We start from the raw sequence: 23946 nt of genomic DNA, 5'->3' as shown, positions 1-23946 counted from the left end.
GCAGTCAAAATAGTACACACATGAAATAGGAAGTGTTAAACTCATAGTAATAAAGACGGGAAGAGTAGATCTACGATTCAGTATTGTATCAGGTTTTAGAATTGCTGAATACTTCAATTGTCTAAGAATACTCATATGCCTTTAGCTAATATTTGAACCATTTGGCTATTGATGTATGGGGTCCTATGATACTATTCGTTGGTTATTAATGTGATTGTTAGATTGGGATAAAAGATTTCATTTGTTATTTTAGAGTGTTTAAGAATTTTGGTCACAGTAAAATTAAGAGGTATGTATATTTTTTAGACTAGTTCTTGTATTGGTTTTGGTGGTAAGCCTGACATGTTTTATAAAAGTCAAGCAATCTTATGATCCCATAATCATTTTGATTTAGTTACGTATATTATAAACTAAATGTTTAGTTTTTAGAAAGAGAAAACTACAAAAATTATGAGTAATTTTTTTTCTTATGAACAAGTGTTGAATCTTGTATTAATTAGAATTTAAAATGTCTGCTATTCAATGTTGAGTCAAATTCTAAAAGGAACCTTCAAAAACCTGTCTGAACTTTCTAAAATATCAGACATATACTCTTTAATCTATAATGCTAGAGGATCAAGTCAACTAACTCTTAGTCATATTTTGAAATGTTCACCAAAAGTTATGAATTAACTATATGAATGAACATGTAATAGCTTATAGGAAGTGTCAGACAGGTGTCAGTAGGTTATTAGGTATAACAGTTTATGCTATAGTAAAAATGGAGAAATAATAATTTTTTATTATATTTCTCTCTTTTAGGGGAATTTTTAGAAAAGGTACGACAGAAGAAAAAACGTGATATCACTGTTTTGGACCTGGGATGTGGTAAAGGTGGAGATTTGCTCAAATGGAAAAAGGGAAGAATTAACAAGCTAGTTTGTACAGGTAAGATAAATAATGATATGGGCAAGAATAATTTGTGATCAGTCAGGTAATTGGAAAATAAACAGAATCTCAGTATCACGTGACACTAAAATATCTTATAAGAAGGTATCTGGGGCTATGTGTGAGATTTGTGTTTTTTTAAACGAGTTTTGAGACTTTACTGATGGTGTTACACAATATAGTTAATTAGCCTGGGATAACCTGTCCTCCCTAAAAGGAAGGAGGTAATCAAAGATGGGGTCATGTCTAAAGCACAAACTTGAAACTTCCACTGGCAGTTTCATTATGAAAAAGAATAGTGATTTCAGTGGATTGAAACATATCAAATAAAGGAAAAAAACTCATTGTTCACCCTTGGAGGTTGCTAGGAAACTTACTCATCATTCTGAAATTCATAAATTAAGGGTTGGGGTATCTTCCTTACCCTATGTGAACTGTACTTCAAGGTGACCAAATGGTTGAAAAGGGAAATTCCACTCTATTAAAAAATCAAAATGAGTAAGTGCAGTAGGAATGATGAAAATCACTATTTTTCACCCGTGATGAAATAATAGATCTAAGCAACAATCATAAAAAGTTGCTAAAAGTATTAGGTGAGAAAGGTTGATAGGAATTTAATAACTGAATGAATCAAGCACCTGAACCCACTGGTCAGGCTTAACACTAAAGTGGGACAAGCAGATGTTGTATTCTTCCAGTGAGGTGAAGTGCATAGCACCACCTGTGAGTTACCTAAATTAGCACTTCTCAAATTTTTTGGTTTTATGAACACTATATACCCTTATTTTTAAGACTGAGGATCACAGAAAGCTATTGTGTATGTGGCGATAGCTATTGATTATAGAAATTAAAATTGAGAACTAAAAAAATACTTTTATTCATTAAAAAATAAAGTTTAGCGAGAAGACTGGCACTTTAAAAATATTTTTCCAAATACCTTTAGCGTATGGAATAATAGGAGACAACTGGGTTTTCACACCTGTGTCTGCATTCACTGTGTTGAGATGTGTTATTTGATGAGTAGTTTTAAAATGAAGGTCTATTTTAACAGTCCTTTCGGATAATTGAGCAGATTCATCTTTCATACTGTATCCAAACACAACAGGTGGTAGTTCCTAAAAGGTAGTTACAGTGTGGCATCTGAATCTGTGTCAGTGAAATTTTTGTATTGTTACATTTAAATCCATTGGTCTGTCTTGTGCTTTGAATGGATCTTCTGTCCTGCAAGATTTTGTAATATTTAGAAAATAACTCTCACTAAAGTTATGCAGATCTTCTAAATGTTGACATCAAGAAATCACATTTTTTTAATGTTCCCACCAGTCAGAAAAGTTTTAAGTATTGGGAAGATGCCCAGCCCATGGTGGTAGATGCAAGTGTTTCAAATTATAATTCTCACTGGAAATCTCAAGTTTTATCATTGGTAACAAATACTATCTTTTATTTTTCTTGAAGTGAGAGGCTCACTTTGTTCATTTTCAAGAAAATGTCTGCCAAATTACAAAGTCTGAATAACCAGTTTCTCAGTCGTTCTTTCAAGTGAAAACAGTTGTCTGTGAAAAAAAGTGGCTAGTACAGCTCACAGCACAGTCACACCAGTCCTGTTTAGACTTTGTTAGGTAGCACAGATGTTCTGTTACTTCCCATTTCATTACACAGAATATTGAAAAAGAGCCAAGATTTACTAAAATCAAGTTTTACTGCTTTATCAAGAACATTTTTAAATGAAATTGGTTCTTTTTTTTTCTCCCATGCTAGTTTATAATGGTGAAGAAGATACCAAGTATTACCTGTATCATTTGGTGCACTACTACCTTGTATTCATGATAAGGTGCCAGTTCTGGTTTCCATTGCTTTTGTACCATCGTTGCAAATCTCAATACAGGAAAAAGCAAATAACTTTTTATTAAGAAAAAATAAACTTGATGTTTTCAAAGTTGGGCATATAGTTTAAGTTTTATAATTCAAATTGGAGTCTAAACTTTCTGCTTTTAACTTGGAATAAGCATTTAAAAATCATGATATAACTTTTCTGTTATCCGTGCCTTTTGAGAAAGCTTTTAATCCTTTTGAAAAATAATACAGCATTTGCATTGGAACAGATACTTTCTTTTGAAGGAAATGGAACCTTTTTGCTTTTACTAAGGATAGATTTCATGCTAAAGTGTATCAGTTAGGATTATTGTCTAGATTTGAGCCATCTTTGCATTTACATTTTATCTCTGTGGGTCTTTGTTGCCAGTTACTAACTCCTGTCCCCCTTCCAGATATTGCTGATGTTTCTGTCAAACAGTGTCAGCAACGGTATGAGGACATGAAAAATCGTTGTCGTGATAATGAATATATTTTCAATGCGGAATTTGTAACTGCTGATTGTTCAAAGGTACAGAATTTTTTTCAGTTTGTCAATTTATGTTTAATATTTTTAGTTCAGGTGAATAATGCGTTTTAAAAAGCAGTTAGTTCTTTTAAAATGTACTTTGAAAGACTAAAAACCTCAGGACACACACTTTCAGTTTCAGCTAGAAATTCTATTAATGATAAATTTCCTTAAATGACCCACTGAGTACTTCTGGGAGTTTTTTGTTTTTAATAATTTGAACTTTATAAATCATTTGTTGCTTTTCTGTTTAGACAAGATTTATTTTCCATTGTTTTAAAATAGAACTGAATTTACATTTTGTTTACCTTGTAATTTATTAGGATTTGATGTTTTGAATTTTCCACTTATTTCTGAATTTCTTAACAACTATGAAGTGTAAGAACTACGGAGGCACTTAATAATGAAAATCTCACCTTAAACTTTAATGCTCTGTCTGACTCATTAACTCGTTAAACTATTAGGGATATCTTTAATCCTACGCATTTTGTTTGTAGATGTGAAAGTGAGGCGGAAAAGTGGTAGTATACTGCTAGAATGTTGGAAACCTTTAAAAACACTTTTGCACTTTTAAAAAGTGTCCCAAAGGCCAGGTTTGTGTTTTGTTTTTTTTTAATCAAAGTTATTGTTCGACAACATTTTACTTTAGCTTTGAAGTAAGGCCAAATAAAAGCATCAACTCTTAAATGTCATATTTGGTTGATAAATTTTGAAACATGATTTCATCCTAGTTTTTAAATTACTGTGAAGATGGAAATCAAATTCTGTTGAACCAGAAAGAAAAGATCATTTCATTGTGGACCTCATTATACATAATGAGAGAAAGGATAGGTGGTTGGGAGGGCATGTCTACTTTTATTTAAGGACCCTAATTCTAGAAATTAACTTAGTAAAAAGTTTTTATATTGCAGTGAACTTCAAAATCTTGACCCTTTTTAATATTTAATTTTGTTTCAGGAACTTTTGATTAACAAATTTCGTGACCCAGAAATGTGCTTTGACATCTGCAGTTGTCAGTTTGTCTGTCATTATTCATTTGAATCCTATGAGCAGGCTGACATGATGCTCAGAAATGCTTGTGAGAGACTGAGCCCTGGAGGCTATTTTATTGGTACCACTCCCAATAGCTTTGAACTGATGTAAGTGCTTTTAATATATCGTGGTTTATAAGATACTCAGAATTAAGCTTATTTTAAAGTAGCAAATGTTTATCAGAAATAGAGTTTATAAAACATGTCATGTTGATCTTATAAGGGCTGAAGTACTTTGATAATATATTTGAGTAGATATTCAACATTTAAGGTCAAAAGATAGATTTACAGATGAATCTTTAAAACATTTTTACTGGTAAATTGGAGACCGATGCTATATGCAGCCAGAGGTTATAGTGCTACACAAACTCCAGATCAGATACTCAAAGACTTAGCCAGTAGTCATGATAGTGAAACCTATTTCCAGCCTAATTTTAGTTGGGAGATTGTTAATGTACTGCTTCTTAAAAGTAGCTCAAATCCAGTTAAAAAGCTGATCAGGTATCTTTTAAAAATTGCATCCTGTAGTTTTTTCACATGCATAATCTGATCAGAATAAGTCTAAGCTAATAACTAATCTTTTTATTTTGGTTTGGGGATAACCTTTAATAGAAGACGCCTTGAAGCTTCAGAAACAGAATCATTTGGGAATGAGATATATACTGTGAAGTTTCAGAAGAAAGGAGATTATCCTTTATTTGGCTGCAAATATGACTTCAACTTGGAAGGTGTTGTGGATGTCCCTGAATTCTTGGTCTATTTTCCATTGCTAAATGAGTAAGAATGTCATTAATCTGTTACTCTTCTCTTTATGCTTTAAGAGAAATAAAGAAAAAAATTAGTATTTCTGCTCATTCCTTATTTTAAATGCAACCCAAAGAAAAAGTGTAGCCTTGTAAAAAGAAAAAAAAAGACTAACCTCAAATTCAGGTTTATGCCATAGCCTCTTACAGCCTTGCTTATTTAGTTTTCTTTCATCCTTGGAATTATTTTATCCTGTAGGTAAGAAAGGGAGTCTGTTGCCTTCATCTTGTGGCAGAAAATACCTGACGTTGCAAATAGTGAAAGTTTTGTTTTTTTAAGCAGTTAGTAACTTTGGTAATATAAGATGAGTCTTCATAAAGCAAAGCTCCTCCTTTGATGAGGATAGGTATTAAAAGTTGTTTTACATTTTACTGTAGCTTTGAACTTGCCTGTGTCTCATAGGCAGTGTTGATAATAAAATCCTGATTCAAAAAGAATGTATTCACTCATGCATCTGGTTCTAGGTGTCCTAGTAGACTACAGACACAGGGAAAGTTGGGGTACCAGGCTTCATCAGATAAGGCTTCAGGGCTTTATGAGACCCCTGGGTCTTAGGGTTTCCCTTAGAGGGAAAATGGAAGAGTCATAAGGCCATGTCACAGTTGACCAGACTTGATTTCCTACTTTTAAAAACAGAAGTCTTTTATTAACTGAGGAAAGAGAAGAGCTTTATTTGCTGCTTATTTTGAGTTTGTGATTATTTGAATTGTGCCTCAGTCAGGTTATAAAATTATAGATAAAAGACTTTTAGGATTCTACAATATATAAAAATTTTATACAATAAACTATAAAATTTAAAAATTTAAATCATTTTTCCCCTTAACATTAGTAAACTCTTATGAAATGTTTCTGCTCTTCACCTTTATAAAAGGAGAAATTAAATGTTCTAAATTAAACTAACATGTGTTTAGTATGTTAGCTTGGTGTTTTTGGTTAACAAAGTTGGTAATTTGAGTAGGCCCAAAAAGATAAAGGATATAATGAAAGCTTTTTCTTTTTTTTAAGATTTATTTATTGGCCATGGTGGAGAGGCAGAGTGAGAGAGAATCTCAAGCAGGTTCCCTGCTGATTGCAGACCCTGAGATCATGACCTGAGCCAAAATCAGAAGTTGGACATTTAACCAACTGAACCACTCAGGTGCCCCATAATGAAAGTTTTTTTAAATGCTAGGAAGCACTAGCAATCTTTTCTACTTAATTTGCTTGATGGTGATGCACATGTAAAGTTACAAGTCATCACTATAATATCTAAATTTTTTTTTAATTATTTACTAAGACAGTTATACGTTCAATGAGACAGGATCTGAAAATGCATAGGATTTTGAGATGCCCTTTTGCATTTTTATTAAGAAACTGAGCAAATACATAATTAGCTTTTATGTGGCAAACCTATTCAAATTGGTCAAATTGAGTCTTAGTTCTTTGTAATTATGGTATTTCTCAGGTGTAAAACTGAAGGCTTATTTTGGAGATGGTAGAAAATGAACTCCCTAGAATAAAAGAGACTCTACTCATGTTGTCTTTCCAAGAAGGGCTAATTCAAATCATGGGGAGCACTGCCTTACATATGCCTCTTACATACATATCCCAGTGGCTCTCAGATATATTCTTTTTCATTGTCCTTTCCCCATTATCACCTCATAAGCCTTCTCATCGACCCTTTCAGAGTTATTTTCCCCTCATCTCCTTTACCTGCTACCTGAGATCATCCCCAGCCCCCTTATGTTGTCAACAGATACAGATACTATAAACTTTGGCAAATGCAGTAGAAAAAAAAGAGTATAACAGGGAGACCTAAGATAACTGAGTATTTAAGGAATCCATCTGTGAAGAAGTGATGTTTAAGTCAACATCTAAAGGATGAAAAGAAGTTTGCCAGTAGACTAGAAGGGAGAATGTTTCAGGTATAGGGGCAGTATATGTGAATGAGCTGAAGGAAAACCATTGTGTGGGTTGTAAGGAATCAGGGCCCAAGTGGCTCAAGATGAGGCATTATTATTATTATTATTATTATTATTATTATTATTATTATTTATTATTTTATTATTACACCCTGTGCCCAGTGTGGGGCTTGAACTCATGACCTGAAGATCAAGTCACATGCTGTATGGTTGTATGGACTGAGCCAGCCAGGCGCTTCAACGAACCATTTCTTTATAGATGACCTCATTAGAGGCCATGCAAAAGGCTTTTGAATTGTGTCCTATTAAGTGTGCTAGAAAGCCAGTGAAAGGTGTAGATGAGGGAAGTGACATGTATGTATTTTTTGAAAGCTCAGTCTGGCTGCAGTTGGAAAATTCGTTGAGGGGAGAGTAAGAATGAAAGTAGGGAAACAAGCGAAGTAGTATAGCTGAGTGGTGGTGGTAATTAAAGCAAGATGGTGGCCAACGAAAAGTTAAGAAGAACCATTTGAAGAATATTTTTAGGTAAACAGAGGACGTAGTGTTGTGTGGAACATTGGGAAGAGGATGGTGGCATGGAGAACTCTGAGGTTTCTGGCATGAATCATTAGATAGATTTACTGAAATAGCAAAGATTGGCAGAACAATCTAGTGGGGTTCAGCCTTGATTTGGAAAGGTAGAGAATACCTGTGACACATCCTGGTGGAGATAATCTAGCAGTGGAGTAAATGAGTGTGATGAAAGGGCTGAGCTACAGATAGCTGTTGGCATGCTGTGTGAAGCCAGGGAAGGGAAAATGAGTAATGCTCTGGGCCGAACTCTTCAGAATATTAAAATTTAGAAGGGTAAAAGAAATTTGTAAAACTGAAGAAGCAGCCTAAGATATGGTGTAAAAATTAATAGTGTATCTTGCCAGAGAACCCAAGAGATGAAAGAGAATATTTTAAGAAGGAATGGCAGCTGTTTTTAATGCCACTGTGAGGGATCAAGTTAAATAAAGTGGAATTAATAGAAAAGTGTTCCTTATAGCTATTCATCCCCATCTCATAGCCTTTCATTTTACTTCCTGACCTATTTGTTACAGTAATAGAGTTTTCTGTGACTCATTGAGATTTAGGATGCATGTTATGTATAGATGTAATTATTGGTATGTTTCTCTTCATTCATTTTGTATCATCCTGTTGTGAATTTATAATGAGCTTTTTTGGTGATGCCCAGACATTGTCACTGTTGTGTGAAAGTAAACTTTAGAGGAATTATAAATATTTTGGAAATGTTTTCATTAAGTAATCTGTTTTGGACAGAATGGCGAAGAAGTACAATATGAAACTAGTCTACAAAAAAACATTTCTGGAATTCTATGAAGAAAAGATTAAGAACAACGAAAATAAAATGCTGTTAAAACGAATGCAGGCCCTGGAGGTTGGTATTTAGAAAAGGTATAAATATTCCATATCTTGGTAAACTTGCTTGACTGTTTCTGAGATTCCTTTTAAGGCTATCTAGATGCTCAGTATTTATATAAATCACACATTATTTTGAACCACTCTAGACTCTTCAGCACCTAGGACAGAGCTCATTACTGAACGTTACCTTGGTGGGTACTCAGGAAAAACTTGAATGAATGAATGAATGAGTGGTGCTATCATCAAATTCTATTTTCTAGATAGCATGGCTTTTTAATAGGATTTCTTAACCTCAGGACTGTTGGCATTTGGGACTTTAATTTTTTTGTTGTGAGGGGCTGTTCTATTCACACTAGGATGTTCAACAACATCTCTGTCTTCTATGCACTAGATTTTAGTACCACCCCTGCCCCCAGTTGTGACAGCCAAAAATGACTCCAGACAGTATTACCAAATGTCCCCTGGGGTATATTATTGCACTACTTCTTCACAATATTGCCCTTTCGTTACACATTAGTAATTTAAAATCTTTCTGGCCAGGGTCCTAGTTGAGCTCATACCATGACTAATTTTGTTCTTTGCTGACTATCTAGCAAGATTCTGGTCTTTTAGACTACATTGTTGCTGGGACCTGCTTCTGGACTCCTTCCTGCTTTCCCTAATTGCAGCAATGACAGCGTCAAGAGAAGTTTTAAATATAGTGGATAGCCATTGACTAGTTTGTTTTCCTTATGTCCATTTTCAGTATTTAATTAGGTCTAAAATAGTGAACATTTTTATTCTTGATCAACAGTGTCATACTAATCAAATGATCATTAAACTTCTTTAGAGAGTTCATTCAACTTAGAATATTTTTTAAACTACTTTAAGCATACTTTTACTTATTTTGCTAATTACCCCACAAAGTAGGCAGAACAGTTACCTTCCGTATTTTAAAATGGGCAGTCTGAGGCCCAGAGAGGATACATGACTGGTTCAAGGTCACAAAGCTATTAACCTTCATATTTTCTTTACTTTTTATAGGTGGTTTTTTAACAAAAGTCTCCTGCTGTAGTTGCATCCATACAACTTTCTCAGTTTGGAGTGGAAGGGTCCTTTTTAAATCCTAAATTATCTTTTGAAACCACTAAAATGTTACATTCTTCATTGGTTGTATTTCCTGTATTTTAGAATTAAGAATATTTGTATTTGCTTTATAGTAGCAGGAGAACTTGTTTTTTTTGAGGGAGAAGAAAAAACTAGAAAAAGTGTGTGTGTACAAATCACCACACACACACACATGCCTGTAGGTTGTCATTCTTGGTGCCTTGCATGTACAAAAACATGTACTTAAACAGCAAACAGGTAAATTTCTAATATCTGAGTTTACTGTAGGATACACATAAAGAAAGAAAAGAGAAGATAACGAAATACACATTTCGGGATCATTTTCTTAAAAATTCATCAGGAAGATCTAGGTTTAAAGTGGTTCCTTGATACCTGGTTTGCTATAAAAAGACAAAGGAATTGCAAAGAATATATAACCTTTGTAGAGTAGATGGTTGTTAAAAATATTTATTCTATGTAATTCATTCTGTTTTGATTTACATGTATTACAAAGCAGTGCACTTCATAGATAAGGGGATGCTACTTGAAATGGATTAATAATAGTGCTTGATGTAATCTGAATAAACATTTGGCCAACATAGCCTTAAAAACAAAGTGCTGTATGTGTGTGTGTGTGCGTGAAATATGATGGAGACTGCCCATAATTTGGAGGCTGGATTATTTTCCTTATCTTCTTTTTTTTATCATTATGTTACGTTAGTCACCATATATTACATCATTAGTTTTTGATGTAGTGTTCCATGACTCACCGCTTCCGTACAACACCCAGTGCTCCATGCAGAAGGTGCCCTATTCAATACCCATCACCAGGCCAACGCATCCTCCCACCCCCATCCCCTCTAGAACCCTCAGTTTGTTTCTCAGAGTCCATTGTCTCTCATGGTTCGTCTCCCCCTCCGATTCCCCCCCTTATCCTTCCCCCCCCTTATCCTTCCCCTCCTGCTATCTTCATCTTTTTTTTTTTTAACATATAATGTATTATTTGTTTCAGAAGTACAGGTCTGTAATTCAACAGTCTTACACAATTCACAGCACTCACCATAGTACATACTGTCCCCAATGTCTATCACCCAGCCACCCCTTCCCTCCCCCACCACTCCAGCAACCCTCAGTTTGTTTCCTGAGATTAAGAATTCCTCATATCAGTGAGGTCATATGATACACGTCTTTCTCTGATTGGCTTATTTCGCTCAGCATAACACCCTCCAGTTCCATCCACGTTGTTGCAAATGGCAAGATTTCATTCCTTTTGATGGAATTGTGTATATATACCACATCTTCTTTATCCATTCATCTGTCGATGGACATCTTGGCTCTTTCCACAGTTTGGTTGTTGTGGACATTGCTGCTATAAACATCGGGGTGCACGTACCCCTTCGGATTCCTACATTTGTATCTTTGGGGTAAATAACCAGTAGTGCAATTGCTGGATTGTAGGGTAGCTCTATTTTCACCTTTTTGAGGAACCTCCATACTGTTTTCTAGAGTGGCTGCACCAGCTTGCATTCCCACCAACAGTGTAGAAGGGTTCCCCTTTCTCCGCATCCCTTCCAACATCTCTCGTTCCCTGACTTGTTAATTTTAGCCATTCTGACTGCTGTGAGGTGATATCTCATTGAGGTTTTGATTTGGATTTCCCTGATGCCGAGCGATGTTGAGCACTTTTTCATGTGTCTGTTGGCCATTTGGATGTCTTCTTTGGAAAAATGTCTGTTCATGTCTTCTGCCCATTTCTTGATTGTATCATTCGTTCTTTGGGTGTTGAGTTTGGTAAATTCTTTATAGATTTTGGATACTAGCCGTTTATCTGACATGTCATTTGCAAATATTTTCTTCCATTCTGTCGCTTGTCTTTTGGTTTTGTTGACTGTTTTCTTTTGCTATGCAAAAGCTTTTTATCTTGATGAAGTCCCAATAGTTCATTTTTGCCCTTGCTTCCCTTGCCTTTGGCGATGTTTGTAGGAAGAAGTTGCTGCAGCTGAGGTCGAAGAGGCTGTCTGTGTTCTCCTTTAGGATTTTGATGGACTCCTGTCTCACATTTAGGTCTTTCAACCATTTGGAGTCTATTTTTGTGTATGGTATAAGGAAATGGTCCAGTTTCATTCTTCTGCATGTGGCTGTCCAATTTTCCCAACACCATTTGTTGAAGAGACTACCTTTTTTCCATTGGACATTCATGCTTTGTCGAAGATTAGTTGACCATAGAGTTGAAGGTCCATTTCTGGGCTCTCTGTTCTGTTCCATTGATCTGTGTGTCTGTTTTTGTGCCAGTACCATATTGCCTTGATGATGACACCTTTGTAATAGAGCTTGAAGTCTGGAATTGTGATGCCGCCAGCTTTGCTTTTCTTTTTCAATAGTCCTCTGGCTATTCGGGGTCTCTTCTGGTTCCATACAAATTTTAGGATTATTTGTTCCATTTCTTTGAAAAAAGTGGATGGTATTTTGATGGGGATTGCATTGAATGTGTAGATTGCTCTAGGTAGCATTGACATCTTCACAATATTTGTTCTTCCAGTCCATGAGCATGGAACGTTTTTCCATTTTTTTGCATCTTCCTCAATTTCTTTCATGAGTATTTTATAGTTTTCTGAGGACAGATCCTTTGCCTCTTTGGTTAGATTTATTCCTAGGTATCTTATGGTTTAGGGTGCAGTTGTAAATGGGATCGACTCCTTAATTTCTCTCTTTTCTGTCTGGTTGGTGTATAGGAATGCCACTGATTTCTGTGCATTGATTTTATAGCCTGCTACTTGACTGAATTCCTGTATGAGTTCTAGCAGTTTTGGGGTGGAGTCTTTTGGGTTTTCCACATAAAGTATCATATCATCTGCAAAGAGTGAGAGTTTGACTTCTTCTTTGCCGATTTGGATGCCTTTGATTTCTTTTTGTTGTCTGATTGCTGTGGCTAGGGCTTCTAATACTATGTTGAATAGCAGTGGTGATGGACATCCCTGCTGTGTTCCTGACCTTAGGGGGAAAGCTGTCAATTTTTCCTCATTGAGAATGATATTCATTGTGGGTTTTTCATAGATGGTTTTTATGATACTGAGGTATGTACCCTCTATCCCTATACTCTGAAGAGTTTTGATCAAGAAAGGATGCTGTACTTTGTCAAATGCTTTTTCTGCATCTATTGAGAGGATCATATGATTCTTGTTCTTTCTTTTGTTAATGTATTGTATCACGTTGATTGATTTGCGGATGTTGAACTAACCTTGCAGCCCAGGGATAAATCCCACTTGGTCGTGGTGAATAATCCTTTTAATGGACTGTTGGATCCTATTGGCTAGTATTTTGGTGAGAATTTTTGCATCCGTGTTCATCAAGGATATTGGTCTGTAATTCTCCTTTTTGATGGGGTCTTTGGTTTGGGGATCAAGGAAATGGTGGCCTCATAAAATGAGTTTGGAAGTTTTCTTTCCATTTCTATTTTTTTGGAACAGTTTCAGAAGAATAGGTATTAATTCTTCTTTAAATGTTTGGTAGAATTCCCCTGGGAAGTCATCTGGCCCTGGGTTTTTGTTTGTTGGGAGACTTTTGATGACTGCTTCAATTTCCTTAGTGGTTATAGGTCTGTTCAGGTTTTCTGTTTCTTCCTGGTTCCATTTTGGTAGTTGATACATCTCTAGGAATGCATACATTTCTTCCAGATTATCTAATTTGCTGGCATATAGTTGCTCATAATATGTTCTTAGAATTGTTTGTATTTCTTGGGTGTTGGTTGTGATTTCTCCTCTCTCTCATGATTTTGTTGATTTGCGTCATTTCTCTTCTTTTTGATGAGTCTGACCAGGGTTTTATCAATCTTGTTAATTCTTTCAGAGAACCCCCTCCTAGTTTTGTTGATCTGTTCTACTGTTCTTTTGGTTTCTATTTCATTGATTTCTGCTCTGAGCTTTATTATTTCTCTTCTCCTGCTAGGTTTAGGCTTTATTTGCTATTCTTCTGCCTGCTCCTTTAGGTGTAGGGTTAGGTTGTGTATTTGAGACCTTTTTTGTTCCTTGAGAAAGGCTTGTATTGCTATATACTTTCCTCTCAGGACTGCCTTTGCTGTATTCCAAAGATTTTGAACCGTTGTGTTTTCATTTTCATTGGTTTCCATGAATTTTTTTAATTCTTCTTTAATTTCCTGGTTGACCCATTCATTAGTAGGATGCTCTTTAGCCTCCATGTATTTGAGTTCTTTCTGAGTTTCCTCTTGTGATTGAGTTCTAGTTTCAAAGCATTGTGGCCTGAAAATATGCAGGGAATGATCCCAATCTTTTGGTACTGGTTGAGACCTGATTTGTGACCTAGGATGTGATCTATTCTGGAGAATGTTCCATGGACACTAGAGAAGAATGTGTATTCCGTTGCTTTGGGATGGAGTGTTTGAGTATATCTGTGAAGTCCTTTGGTCCAGTGTGTCATTTAAAGTCTTTATTTCCTTGTTGATCTTTTGCTTAGATGATCTGTCCATTTCAGTCAGGGGGGTGTTAAAGTCCCCCACTATTATTGTATTGTTGTCAATGTGTTTCTTTGCTTTTGTTATTAATTGGCTTATATAATTATCTGCTTCTCATTAGGGGCATAGATATTTACAATTGTAGATCTTCTTGTTGGATAGACCCTTTAAGTAGGATATAGTGTCATTCCTCATCTCTTATATCTAATTTGTCTGATAAAAGGATTGCCACCCCAGCTTTCTTTTGGTGTCCATTAGCGTGGTAAATGGTTTTCCACTCCCTCACTTTCAATCTGGGGGTGTTTTTGGGTCTAAAATGAGTCTCTCTCAGACAGCATATCAATAGGTCTTGTTTTTTTATCCAGTCTGATAGACTGTGTCTTTTGATTGGGGCATTTAGCCCATTTACATTCAGGGTAACTATTGAAAGATATGAATTTAGTGCCATTGTATTGCCTGTAAGGTGACTGTTCTGTATATTTTCTGTGTTCCTTTCTGGTCTATGCTGCTTTTAGGCTCTTTGCTTAGAGGACCCCTTTCAAGATTTCTTGAAGGGCCGGTTTCATGTTTGCAAATTCCTTTACTTTTTGTTTGTCCTGGAAGCTTTTTATCTCTCCTATTTTCAGTGACAGCCTAGCTGGATGTAGTATTCTTGGCTGCATATTTTTCTTGTTTAGTACTCTGAAGTTATCATGCCAGTCCTTTCTGGCCTTCCAGGTCTCTGTGGATAGGTCTGTTGCCATTCTAATGTTTCTACCATTGTAGGTTACCTGTCTCTTCTCCCGAGCTGCTTTGAGGATTTTTCTCTTTGTCTCTGAGATTCGTAAGTTTTACTATTAGATGTCGGGGTGTTGACCTATTTTTATGGATTTGTGAGGGTTCGTCTGTTCCTCCTGGATTTTGATCCCTGTTTCCTACCCCAAATTAGGGAAGTTCTCTGCTATAATTTGCTCCACTATACCTTCTGCCCCTCTCTCTCTTTCTTCTTCTTCTGGTATCCCAGTTATTCTAATGTTGTTTCATCTTATGGTATCGCTTATCTCTCGAATTCTGCCTTCATGATACAGTAGTTTATCTCTCTTTTTCTCAGCTTCTTTATTTTCCATCATTTAGTCTTCTAATCACTATTTCTCTCTTCTGCTTCATTTATCCTCAGTGAGAGCCTTCATTTTTGCACCTCATTAATAGCCTTTTTGATTTCGACTTGGTTAGATTTTAGTTCTTTTATTTCTCCAGAAAGGGTTTCTCTAATAACGTCCATGCTTTTTTCAAGCCCAGCTAGTATCTTTAAAATCATCATTCTGAACTAGTTGCCACATCTTACTAATGTCCATATTGATTAGGTCCCTGTCAGTCGGTACTGCCTCTTGTTCTTTTTGTTGATGTGATTTTTTTCTGTCTTGACATTTTGTCCAGAGGAGAATAGGTGAATGAGAGAACAGAATGCTAACAGGGTAACAACATCCCCAGAAAATATACATAAACAAATCAGAAAAGACCTGAAACCGGGGGAAAAGGAAGGGAAAGAAAGAAAGAAAGAAGATAAACCAAAACAAAACAAAAAACAGAATATCATCAAATATGATCATGCTGGTGCATACATCAGTGCCACACACTAGATTTTGGGCGTATTTTGGTCTGTTAGAAGAAAGTGTCTCCCAAAATTTTAAAGAAAGAAAAACTTATATATGTGCAAAAATAAGGGTTAATACGATGAAGGGATGGAATATGATTGTAAGGAGGAAAATTATAAAAGATTTTATAAAAGGAATTGATAAGATAAGAAGTTGATTGAAAAAAGAATTTAAACAAAAAAAAAGGGAGAGAATGTGATCAGGCAGGAGAGTAGAACAAAGCCATACACTAGAGATGTAGGTTATATTTTGATCTGTTAGAACACAAAATTTTAAAGACAGAACAACATATATATATATATATATATATATATATATATACACACACCAAAAATAAGGGTAACTACTATGAAGGGCTACAATATGACTCTAAAAATGAAAAATAAAAATAAAACATTTTTTAAAAAAGGGATTGATAAGATGGTTGAAAAAGGGAAAAAGAAAACTTAAAAAAAAGTTTTAAAAAAATAACTTTGAAAGACTAAAGAATCATGGTAAAAAAAACTGAATTCTATGTGCAATATTCCCCTAGCGCTGGAGTTCTGCCGTTCTCATTGATCGGTAAACTTGGTCTTGGCTGCCTGTTCTTGCTGATCTCCTGGGGGAGGGGCCTGTTGCCATTGTTCCCAAATGTCTTTGCAGGAGGCTGAATTGCCCCACCCTTGTCGGTCCCGGCTAAGCAAGCTGCTCGGGTTTGCTCTCAGGAGCTTTTGTTCCCTGCAAGTTCTGGTACAGCTTTGGAGGACCAGGGTGAAAATGGTGGCCTCCCAATCTCCACCCGGAGGAGCCAAGAACTCGGGGCCCCGCTCCTCAGTGCGTCCCCAGAGAAAAGCAGTCACTCCCGTCTCCCTGGTCTCCGGCGACGCTCTGTGCTCACCCGGCCTGTGACCGAGCATTTTTATGTCTGGCACCTGACCCCATGTGGTCTCCAAATCCAGCAGATCCTTGCGGTGTGCTCCCGTGCCACTCCTCCCGGGGGAGGAAGCGGAGTCTCCCCGGATCTTCCGCTTATTGGGTCCCTGCTGGAGGAGCAGTGGCCCGACTGGGCCGCGGATCACAGTTTATGGCAACCCCGAGCTGAGAGCCCGCGCCTCGGCTCCGTCTCTGCAGCCAGCTTCCCCGCTCCGATACCTGGGAGCTCTGGCACACTCAGGCACCCCCGGTCTTTCTGTGACTCCGAGGGTCCTGAGACCACACTGTCCCGCGAGGGTTCCACCCCCGCTTAGCCACTGGAGCAACGTCCCTCAGTGGAGCCGAGTTCTAAATGTTCCGATTTTGTGATCCGCGGCTCTATCAGTTGCCAGAAGCGGCCGACGGAGGCCCCCTCCCCCGCCATCTATCCTCCCGAATATCGCCTCGGATTCCCTTCTCCGCACGTCCTACCTTCCAGAAAGTGGTCACTTTTCTGCTCAGAGAGTTGCTGCTATTCTTTTCTTCGGTCTCCTGTTGAGATCGTAGGTGTTCAGAATGGTTTGATCCCTATCCAGCTGAATTCCTGGGACCAGACGGAATCCAGGTCTCCTACTCCTCCGCCATCTTGCTCCTCCCCTTTTTTCCTTATCTTCTTGAACTCACAGGTTTCTCTTTTGACTCAAGTTTTTCATCTGTATTTTTTTTTAAGTTTCATTTTAATCACTGAGTGCTCATTAGGACAAGTGCACTCCTTAATCCCCATCCATTGTTTTACCCATCCCGCCCACCCATCTCCCCTCTGGTAACCATCCATTTGTTTTCTATAATTAAAAGTCTTTTTCTTGTTTTACTTTTTCCTTAGTGGTTTGGATGCCTTTTCTTTCTTTTTGTCTGATTGCTGTGGCTAGGATTCATAGTACTATGCTGAATAAAAATGGTGAGAGTGGACATCCTTGTTTTGTTCCTGCGCTCTGAGGGGAAAGGCTTTCAGTTTTCCCCTCAGGATGATGTTGGCTTTGGGTTTTCATATATGACCTTTAGTCTGTTGAGGTAGGTTCCCTCTAAACCTACTTTGTTGAGGGTTTTTAGCATGAGTGGATGGTGTACTTTGTCAGGTGCGTTTTCTGCATCTATTGAAATGATCATATGTTTCTTATCCTTTCACTTATTGATGTAATGTTTCAGAACTGATTCATGAATATTGAGCCACCCTTACAGCCCAGGAATAAATCCCACTTGATCCTGGTGAATGATTTTTTTAAATGTACTGTTGAACTTGGTTTGCTTGTATTTTGTTGAGGATTTTTGCATCTATGTTCATCAGAGATATTAGCCTGTAGTTCTTTTTTTTTTTTTTTTGTCGTATCTTTATCTGGTTTTGGTATCAGGGCAATGCAGGCCGCCTTGTAGAATGAATTTGGAAGTTTTCCTTTTCTATTTTTTGGAATAGTTGAAGAAGAATAGATATAACTCTTCTTTAAATGTTTAATAGAATTTTCATGGAAGCCATCTGTCCTGGACTTTAGTTTGTTGGGAGTCTTTTGATTCCTGATTCAGTTTCTTTGCAGGTTATCAGTCTGTTCAAATTTTCTATTTCTTCCTTTTTTAGTTTTGGTAGGTTGTATGTTTCTAGGAATTTATCCATTTCTTCTGAGTTGTCCAATTTGTGGGCATATAGTTTTTCATAATGTTCTCTTATAATTGTATTTCTATGGTGTTTGTTGTTATTTTGCCTTCCTCATTTGTGATTCTATTTGGGTCCTTTTTCTTTCTTGATGAGTCTGGGTAGAGGTTTATCAATTTTATTGATTTTTTTTCAAATAACCAACTCCTAGTTTCATTGCTTTTTGTTCAGTTTTTTTTGTTTTTTGTTTTTTTTTTTTAGTTTCTACATCATTTATTTCTGCTCTGATCTTTATTATTTCCTTCTTTCTGCTGATTTTAGGTTTCATTTGTTGTTCTTTCTCTAGGTCCTTTAGGTGTAAGGTTGGGTTGTTTATTTGAGATTTTTCTTACTTCTTGGGGTAGGCCTGTATTGCTATAAGCTTCCCTCTTAGAACCGCTTTTGCTGCATCCAAAGGTTTTGGACTGTTGTGTGTTCATTTTCATTTGTTTCCATGTACTTTTTTTATTTCTTCTTTTATTTCCTGGTTGATCCATTCATTGTTCAGTAGCATGTTATTTAACTTCCCTGTATTTGTGGTCTTTCCAGAGTTTTTCTTGTGGCTGACTTCTGGTTTCATAGCATTGTGGTCAGAAAAGATGCATAGTATGACTTTAATCTTTTTAAATTTGTTGAGGCTTGTTTTGTGGCCTACTGTGTGGTCTATTCTGGAGAATGTTCCATGTACACTTGAAAAGAATGTGTATTCTGCTGTTTTAGGATAGAATGTTCTGAGTATATCTGTTAAATCCATCTGGTCCAGTGTGTTATTCATAGCCATTGTTTCCTTGTTGATTTTCTGTTTAGATGATCTGTCCATTGATATAAGTGGGGTGTTAAAGTAACCTATTATTGTATTATTATCAATGAGTTCCTTTATGTTTGTTACTGTTTTATGTATTTGGGTGCACCCATGTTGGGGGCCTAAATATTTACAATTGTTACAACTTCTTGTTGCATTATCCCCTTTATTATTATCTACTGCCCTTTGTGGTCTCCTGTTACAGTCTTTGTTTTAAAATGTATTTTGTGCGATACAGGTACTGCTACTGCCCTCACTGTCCTTTTACATCCATTTGCATGAGAAATGTTTCTCTGTCCCCTCACTTTTTATTTTTTAAGATCTATTCATTTATTTTACTGAGAGAGAGAATGAGCGGCAGGGAGGGGCAGAGGGAGAGGGAGAGAGAATCCCAAGCAGACTCCATGCTGAGTGTGGAGCCTGAGGCAGGGCTTGATCCCAGGACCCCAAGATCATGACCTGAGCCAAAACGAAGAGTCAGACGCTCAATGGACTGTGCCACCCAGATGCCCCTCCATCCTCTCATTTTCAGTCTGTAGGTGTTCTTAGGTCTAAAATGAATCTCTTATATGTGGCATATAGATGGGTCTTGTTTTTTATCCATTCTGTCACCCTGTGTCTTTTGATTGGAATGTTTAGTCCATTTCCATTTGAAGTAATTATTGATAGATAGGTATTTATTGCCATTTTGTTGCTTGTATTGTGCTTGTTTCAGATTTTCCCTGATCCTTTCTCCTCCTCCTTTCATGGTTTGCTGGGGTTTTTTAGTGATATATTTGGATTTCTTTCTCTTTATTCCTTGCATATTAGTGGTTTTTGATTTGTGCTTACCATTAGGTGTGTATATAAGATCTTCTGCATATAGGGTCTATATTAATTTGAAGGTTGTTTAAGTTTGAACCCATTCTTTACTCCCCTTCTTCCCAGGTTTTAGGTATATTGTGTCCTATTTCATATCCTTTTATTTTGTGAGTTCCTTGACTGAGTTTTTACGGAAACATTCATTTTTACTGCTTTTGTGTTTTCTACTTTCATTGTCATTTTTGGTCTTTCCTTTCCACTTGAAGAGTCCCCTTTAATATTTCTTGTGAGGCTGGTTTAGTGGTCACAGACTCCTTTAGTTTTGTTTGTCTGGGAGACTCTTTATTCTCTCCTTCTGTTCTTAATGATAGCCTTGCTGGGTAGAGTATTCTTGGCTGCCTATTTTTCCCATTCAGTACTTTCAGTATGTCATTCCACTCCCTTCTGGCTTGCAAAGTTTCTGTTGAAAAATCTCCTTGCTAGCCTTATGGGTTTTCCCTTGTAAGTTAATGACTTCTTTTGTCTTGCTGCTTTTAATATTTTTTTCTTTATTACTGTATTTGCAAGTGTAATTACAGCATGTCTTGGTGTGGATGTGCTTTTGTTGATTTTGATGGAGATTCTTCATGCCTTCTGGATCTGCATATCTGCTTCCTTCCCCAGAGTAGGGAAGTTTTCAGCTGTTATTTCTTCAGATAAATTATCTGCCCCTTTTCATGTCCTGGGACTCCTATAATATGAATGTTATTATGTTTGATGGAGTTACTGAGTTCCCTAAGTTTATTCTTGTTTTATATATTTCTTTTTTTCTCTCTTTTGTTCAGCTCGATTATTTTCCATTACTCTGTCTTCTGGTCATTAATTTGTTCCTCTGCTTCTTTCAGCCTGCTGTTCATTCCATCAAGCATATTTCTCATTTCGTTTCTTAAGTCGTTTATCTCTGTGTTATTCCTTATCTGCGTTAATGGTCTCACTGATGTCCTCCATTCTTTTCTCAAGTCAAGTGAGTATCCTTATGATCAGTACTTTAAATTCTCCATCAAGCATGTACTTATATCTCTTTCTCTTAGATCTCCAGCCATGGGCTTGTCCTGTTCTTTCATTTGGGACAGATTCCTGTGTCTTCTCATTTTGTCTGTGTCTCTGTGTGTTAGGAAAGTTAGCTGCATCTCCTGTTCTTGAGGATAATGGCTATATGAAGAGAGGTCCTGTAGTACTCTGCCATGTAGTGCCCTTTGGTCCCCAGGGCCTGGTGTGTCCAGTAGTGTCTCCAGCATGTGCTTTGTGTGCTCTGCTATTGTGTCCTGGTCTCTCTGTCCTTTAGGTGAGTCATCTGTAGAGGCTGCTTTTGCCTGTTGTGAGCAGTGTTTGTTCCCTGGCTTGAATGTGTATTTTATCAAGGTGTGCTCTTGTCTGCTTGTGAAATGGGACTTCTTGCCACTGCTGCTGGAACTGAGGCCCTGCAAAACTCCTAGGTAGGGAGATGTGGTGTGGGTAGGGGTTTGGGCCCATCTTCTGTGGAAGGAGGCCCACCACACTGGGACTGAGGCAAGGGTGCCTGGGAAGGGCCATTCCACCAGAGTGTAAGCAGGGTCGGGATTGTCTTAAGCAATTTAGGTAGTGAGTGTTCACGAGCACTGGTTCCTGCAGATGGCTGGTGTTTATGCTGAGGAACTATGAAGGGAAATGGTGCCAGCCAGTTCCTTTATTCTTGGAGGGGGTCTCTGATTGCTGTCTCTCTGGGGCATGCTCCGAGATGACCAACTAACCTTCCCACTATGTGCCCCAGGCATTCTTCAGATTGCTGTTTCCATGTTATATGTCTGCAGACTGTTTGCCCTGCCTTTTGTCCAATAGCAGCCCCAATGTCCTCCTCCGAGTGCTCTCCTAGAGCCACGCACAGTGACCAGGCTTTAAGCCCCATTGGTTGCAGGAACTCAGGAAATTCAGGCCCTCTCACTTTCCAAGCCAAATACTATGAGGATTTGTTTTCCCTGTATGCTCCCCTGTGTGTTTGTGTGTTTCTCACCCTTCCCTGCGACTACAGCTTCCTTCCCACCAGAGTGGCCACAATCTGGTTTTCCCAAACGATGTCTCTGCATTTCCTACCTTCTTCAGTGTGGCCTCTTCTCTACCTTTAGTTGTAGAGTTTGTTTTACCAGTCTTCAGATCGATTTCTGGGGTATTTAGGATGATTTGATAGTTATTTTGTTGAATTCACAGGATGAGGTGAGCCTCTGAGCCTCTTACTCCATCACCATCTTCCCCCAGGATTTTGAGTTTTTCATTTGTATTATTCTTAATTTCTGTTCGTGCTTCTGATGGCTAATATATCACCATAATGTTTAAATTAATATTTAGCTCTTTTGATAATAACTTCCTTCAGTTTTGTGTTATAACAGAAAAAGTCTTTCACTGGGAGCCAGGGAGATGTAAGTGTTTGCTGCTAAGTGGTCCTTGGAGGTGATTAAATAAATGGTAGTTTTGTGCAACTGTAAATATTCTATGATTATAATCAAAGTTGAGTATCGATAACAGCTACTTTGTTAGGAGAGGATCCCTGTCTCCCTTTTTTTTTTCATATTTCAAAAGTATATATAGTTATATTCCTAAAATAATACTTGATTTTTTTCTTAATTATTTTATTTTAGTGACTTAGTGTTTTTATATCTGAATTGCAAGTTTCATTTAATTTCCTAACTAGGAATTTCACTTGCTTCCCTAGCCATATCCAGCAAACGAGAATTCCAAACTTGCCTCCGAGAAGGTGGGTGACTATGAACATGCAGTAGAGTACATGAAGAACAGTCAAGTAAGGTTACCTTTGGTAAGTTTTCATGTATAGCATGTTTTATAGAAAACGAAAAGAAAGGTTATGTTATATGGAAACCTACGAAATTATTTCATTGGTTTACAAATCAGATACATGTTAGTCTTTTCCCCCTTTTTAGAACCATAGAATAGAAAATAAAATATTTCAATACTGAGAATGGAGTGCTATATCTGAGGCAGTAAGGGTGGGGAGAAGGTTACAAGCTTGGATGGAGAGGTTTTGTCTATATCATTATGTCTTAACCTAGGCACTGCTGACTCATCATGTTCCATAGATAAAATTCACGGGCTCATGAACTTACGTGAAGAAAAATTACATCTCCATTTTCACTGACTTCTGCATGGAAGTTCACACTTTCTTTAATTAAGAGTGCAATAGTATCACAATGGTATTAGATATAGCTGTGACTTTGTTATCAATAGAAATTACAGATATTTACATAACATTTCTGCTGACATCTTAGACCATCATTTACATTCATCACTTCTTCAAAATTACATTAGTTACTCTCTTGTTAGTGTATGTGCAAAGCAGCATATATATGACTATGTCAATATGTTTTTTAATATTTTGGTAACTATTTTAAACAGAATTTATTTCCTTTGAATGATACAGATTTTGTGATTCCTTTGTAAAAACACAAAAATCTTATTTCCTCCTATAATGCTATTGGATGTTTCAAGATAGGCTTTTTTATTTTTTCATTTTCCAAGTTAAAAATATATGATAGATGCTTTTTCCCATTATAGACATGCACAAATACCCCCTTTACACAAATTCACCCTTTGGTTGAGAATCAGTGGTTTAGAGAATTAGGCAGGAGAGCAGAATTCAGAGGATGACATTAAAATCTCATTGATTTCTTTTACATATTTAGATCACAATAATATTAACTGTAAATTGTGTGTATAGTTGACCCTTGGACAGTGTGGGGGTGACTCCCCGTGCAGTCAAAAGTAAGCCTACAACTTTTAACTTCCCGAAAGCTTAATTACTAATAGCCAGATGTTGACCAGAAGCCTTCCGATAACATGATCAGTTAATTAATACATATTTTGTATGTTATATGTATTTCATACTGTATTCTTACAAAAATGTAAGCCAGAGAAATGTTATTAAGAAAATCATAAGAGAGAGAAAACACATTTACAGTATTGTGTTTGTTGAAAAAAATACACATATAAGTATACCTGTACAGTTCAAACCTGTGTTGTTCAAGGGTCAACTTGTATTTATAGTGAAGTAGGGGTGTTTGGGCACTTGTGTCCAGTATTGAAAAATATGCATTTATGTACTT

The 23946-nt window shown here is 36.9% G+C and overlaps 1 protein-coding gene across 3 annotated transcripts in view; it reads left to right on the top strand.

Annotated features, from left to right (window-relative positions):
- RNMT (RNA guanine-7 methyltransferase) overlaps positions 1 to 23946 on the top strand; it is a 39390-nt gene that overhangs the window by 7510 nt on the left and 7934 nt on the right. For all 3 annotated transcript variants that reach the window (XM_073888074.1, XM_025865179.2, XM_073888075.1), the window contains exons 4-9: positions 802 to 927; positions 3195 to 3310; positions 4265 to 4446; positions 4951 to 5115; positions 8349 to 8466; positions 22542 to 22643. In XM_073888074.1, coding sequence (XP_073744175.1) covers positions 802 to 927; positions 3195 to 3310; positions 4265 to 4446; positions 4951 to 5115; positions 8349 to 8466; positions 22542 to 22643 — 809 coding nt within the window. The remainder of the gene's footprint in view (positions 1 to 801; positions 928 to 3194; positions 3311 to 4264; positions 4447 to 4950; positions 5116 to 8348; positions 8467 to 22541; positions 22644 to 23946) is intronic.

The sequence above is a fragment of the Callorhinus ursinus genome, unplaced genomic scaffold (genome assembly GCF_003265705.2).
Source record: "Callorhinus ursinus isolate GAN/ISIS: 27379988/994484 unplaced genomic scaffold, GSC_fseal_2.0 scaffold86, whole genome shotgun sequence".
NCBI classification, from domain to species: domain Eukaryota; kingdom Metazoa; phylum Chordata; class Mammalia; order Carnivora; family Otariidae; genus Callorhinus; species Callorhinus ursinus.
This window is presented reverse-complemented; position numbering and strand designations above follow the sequence as displayed.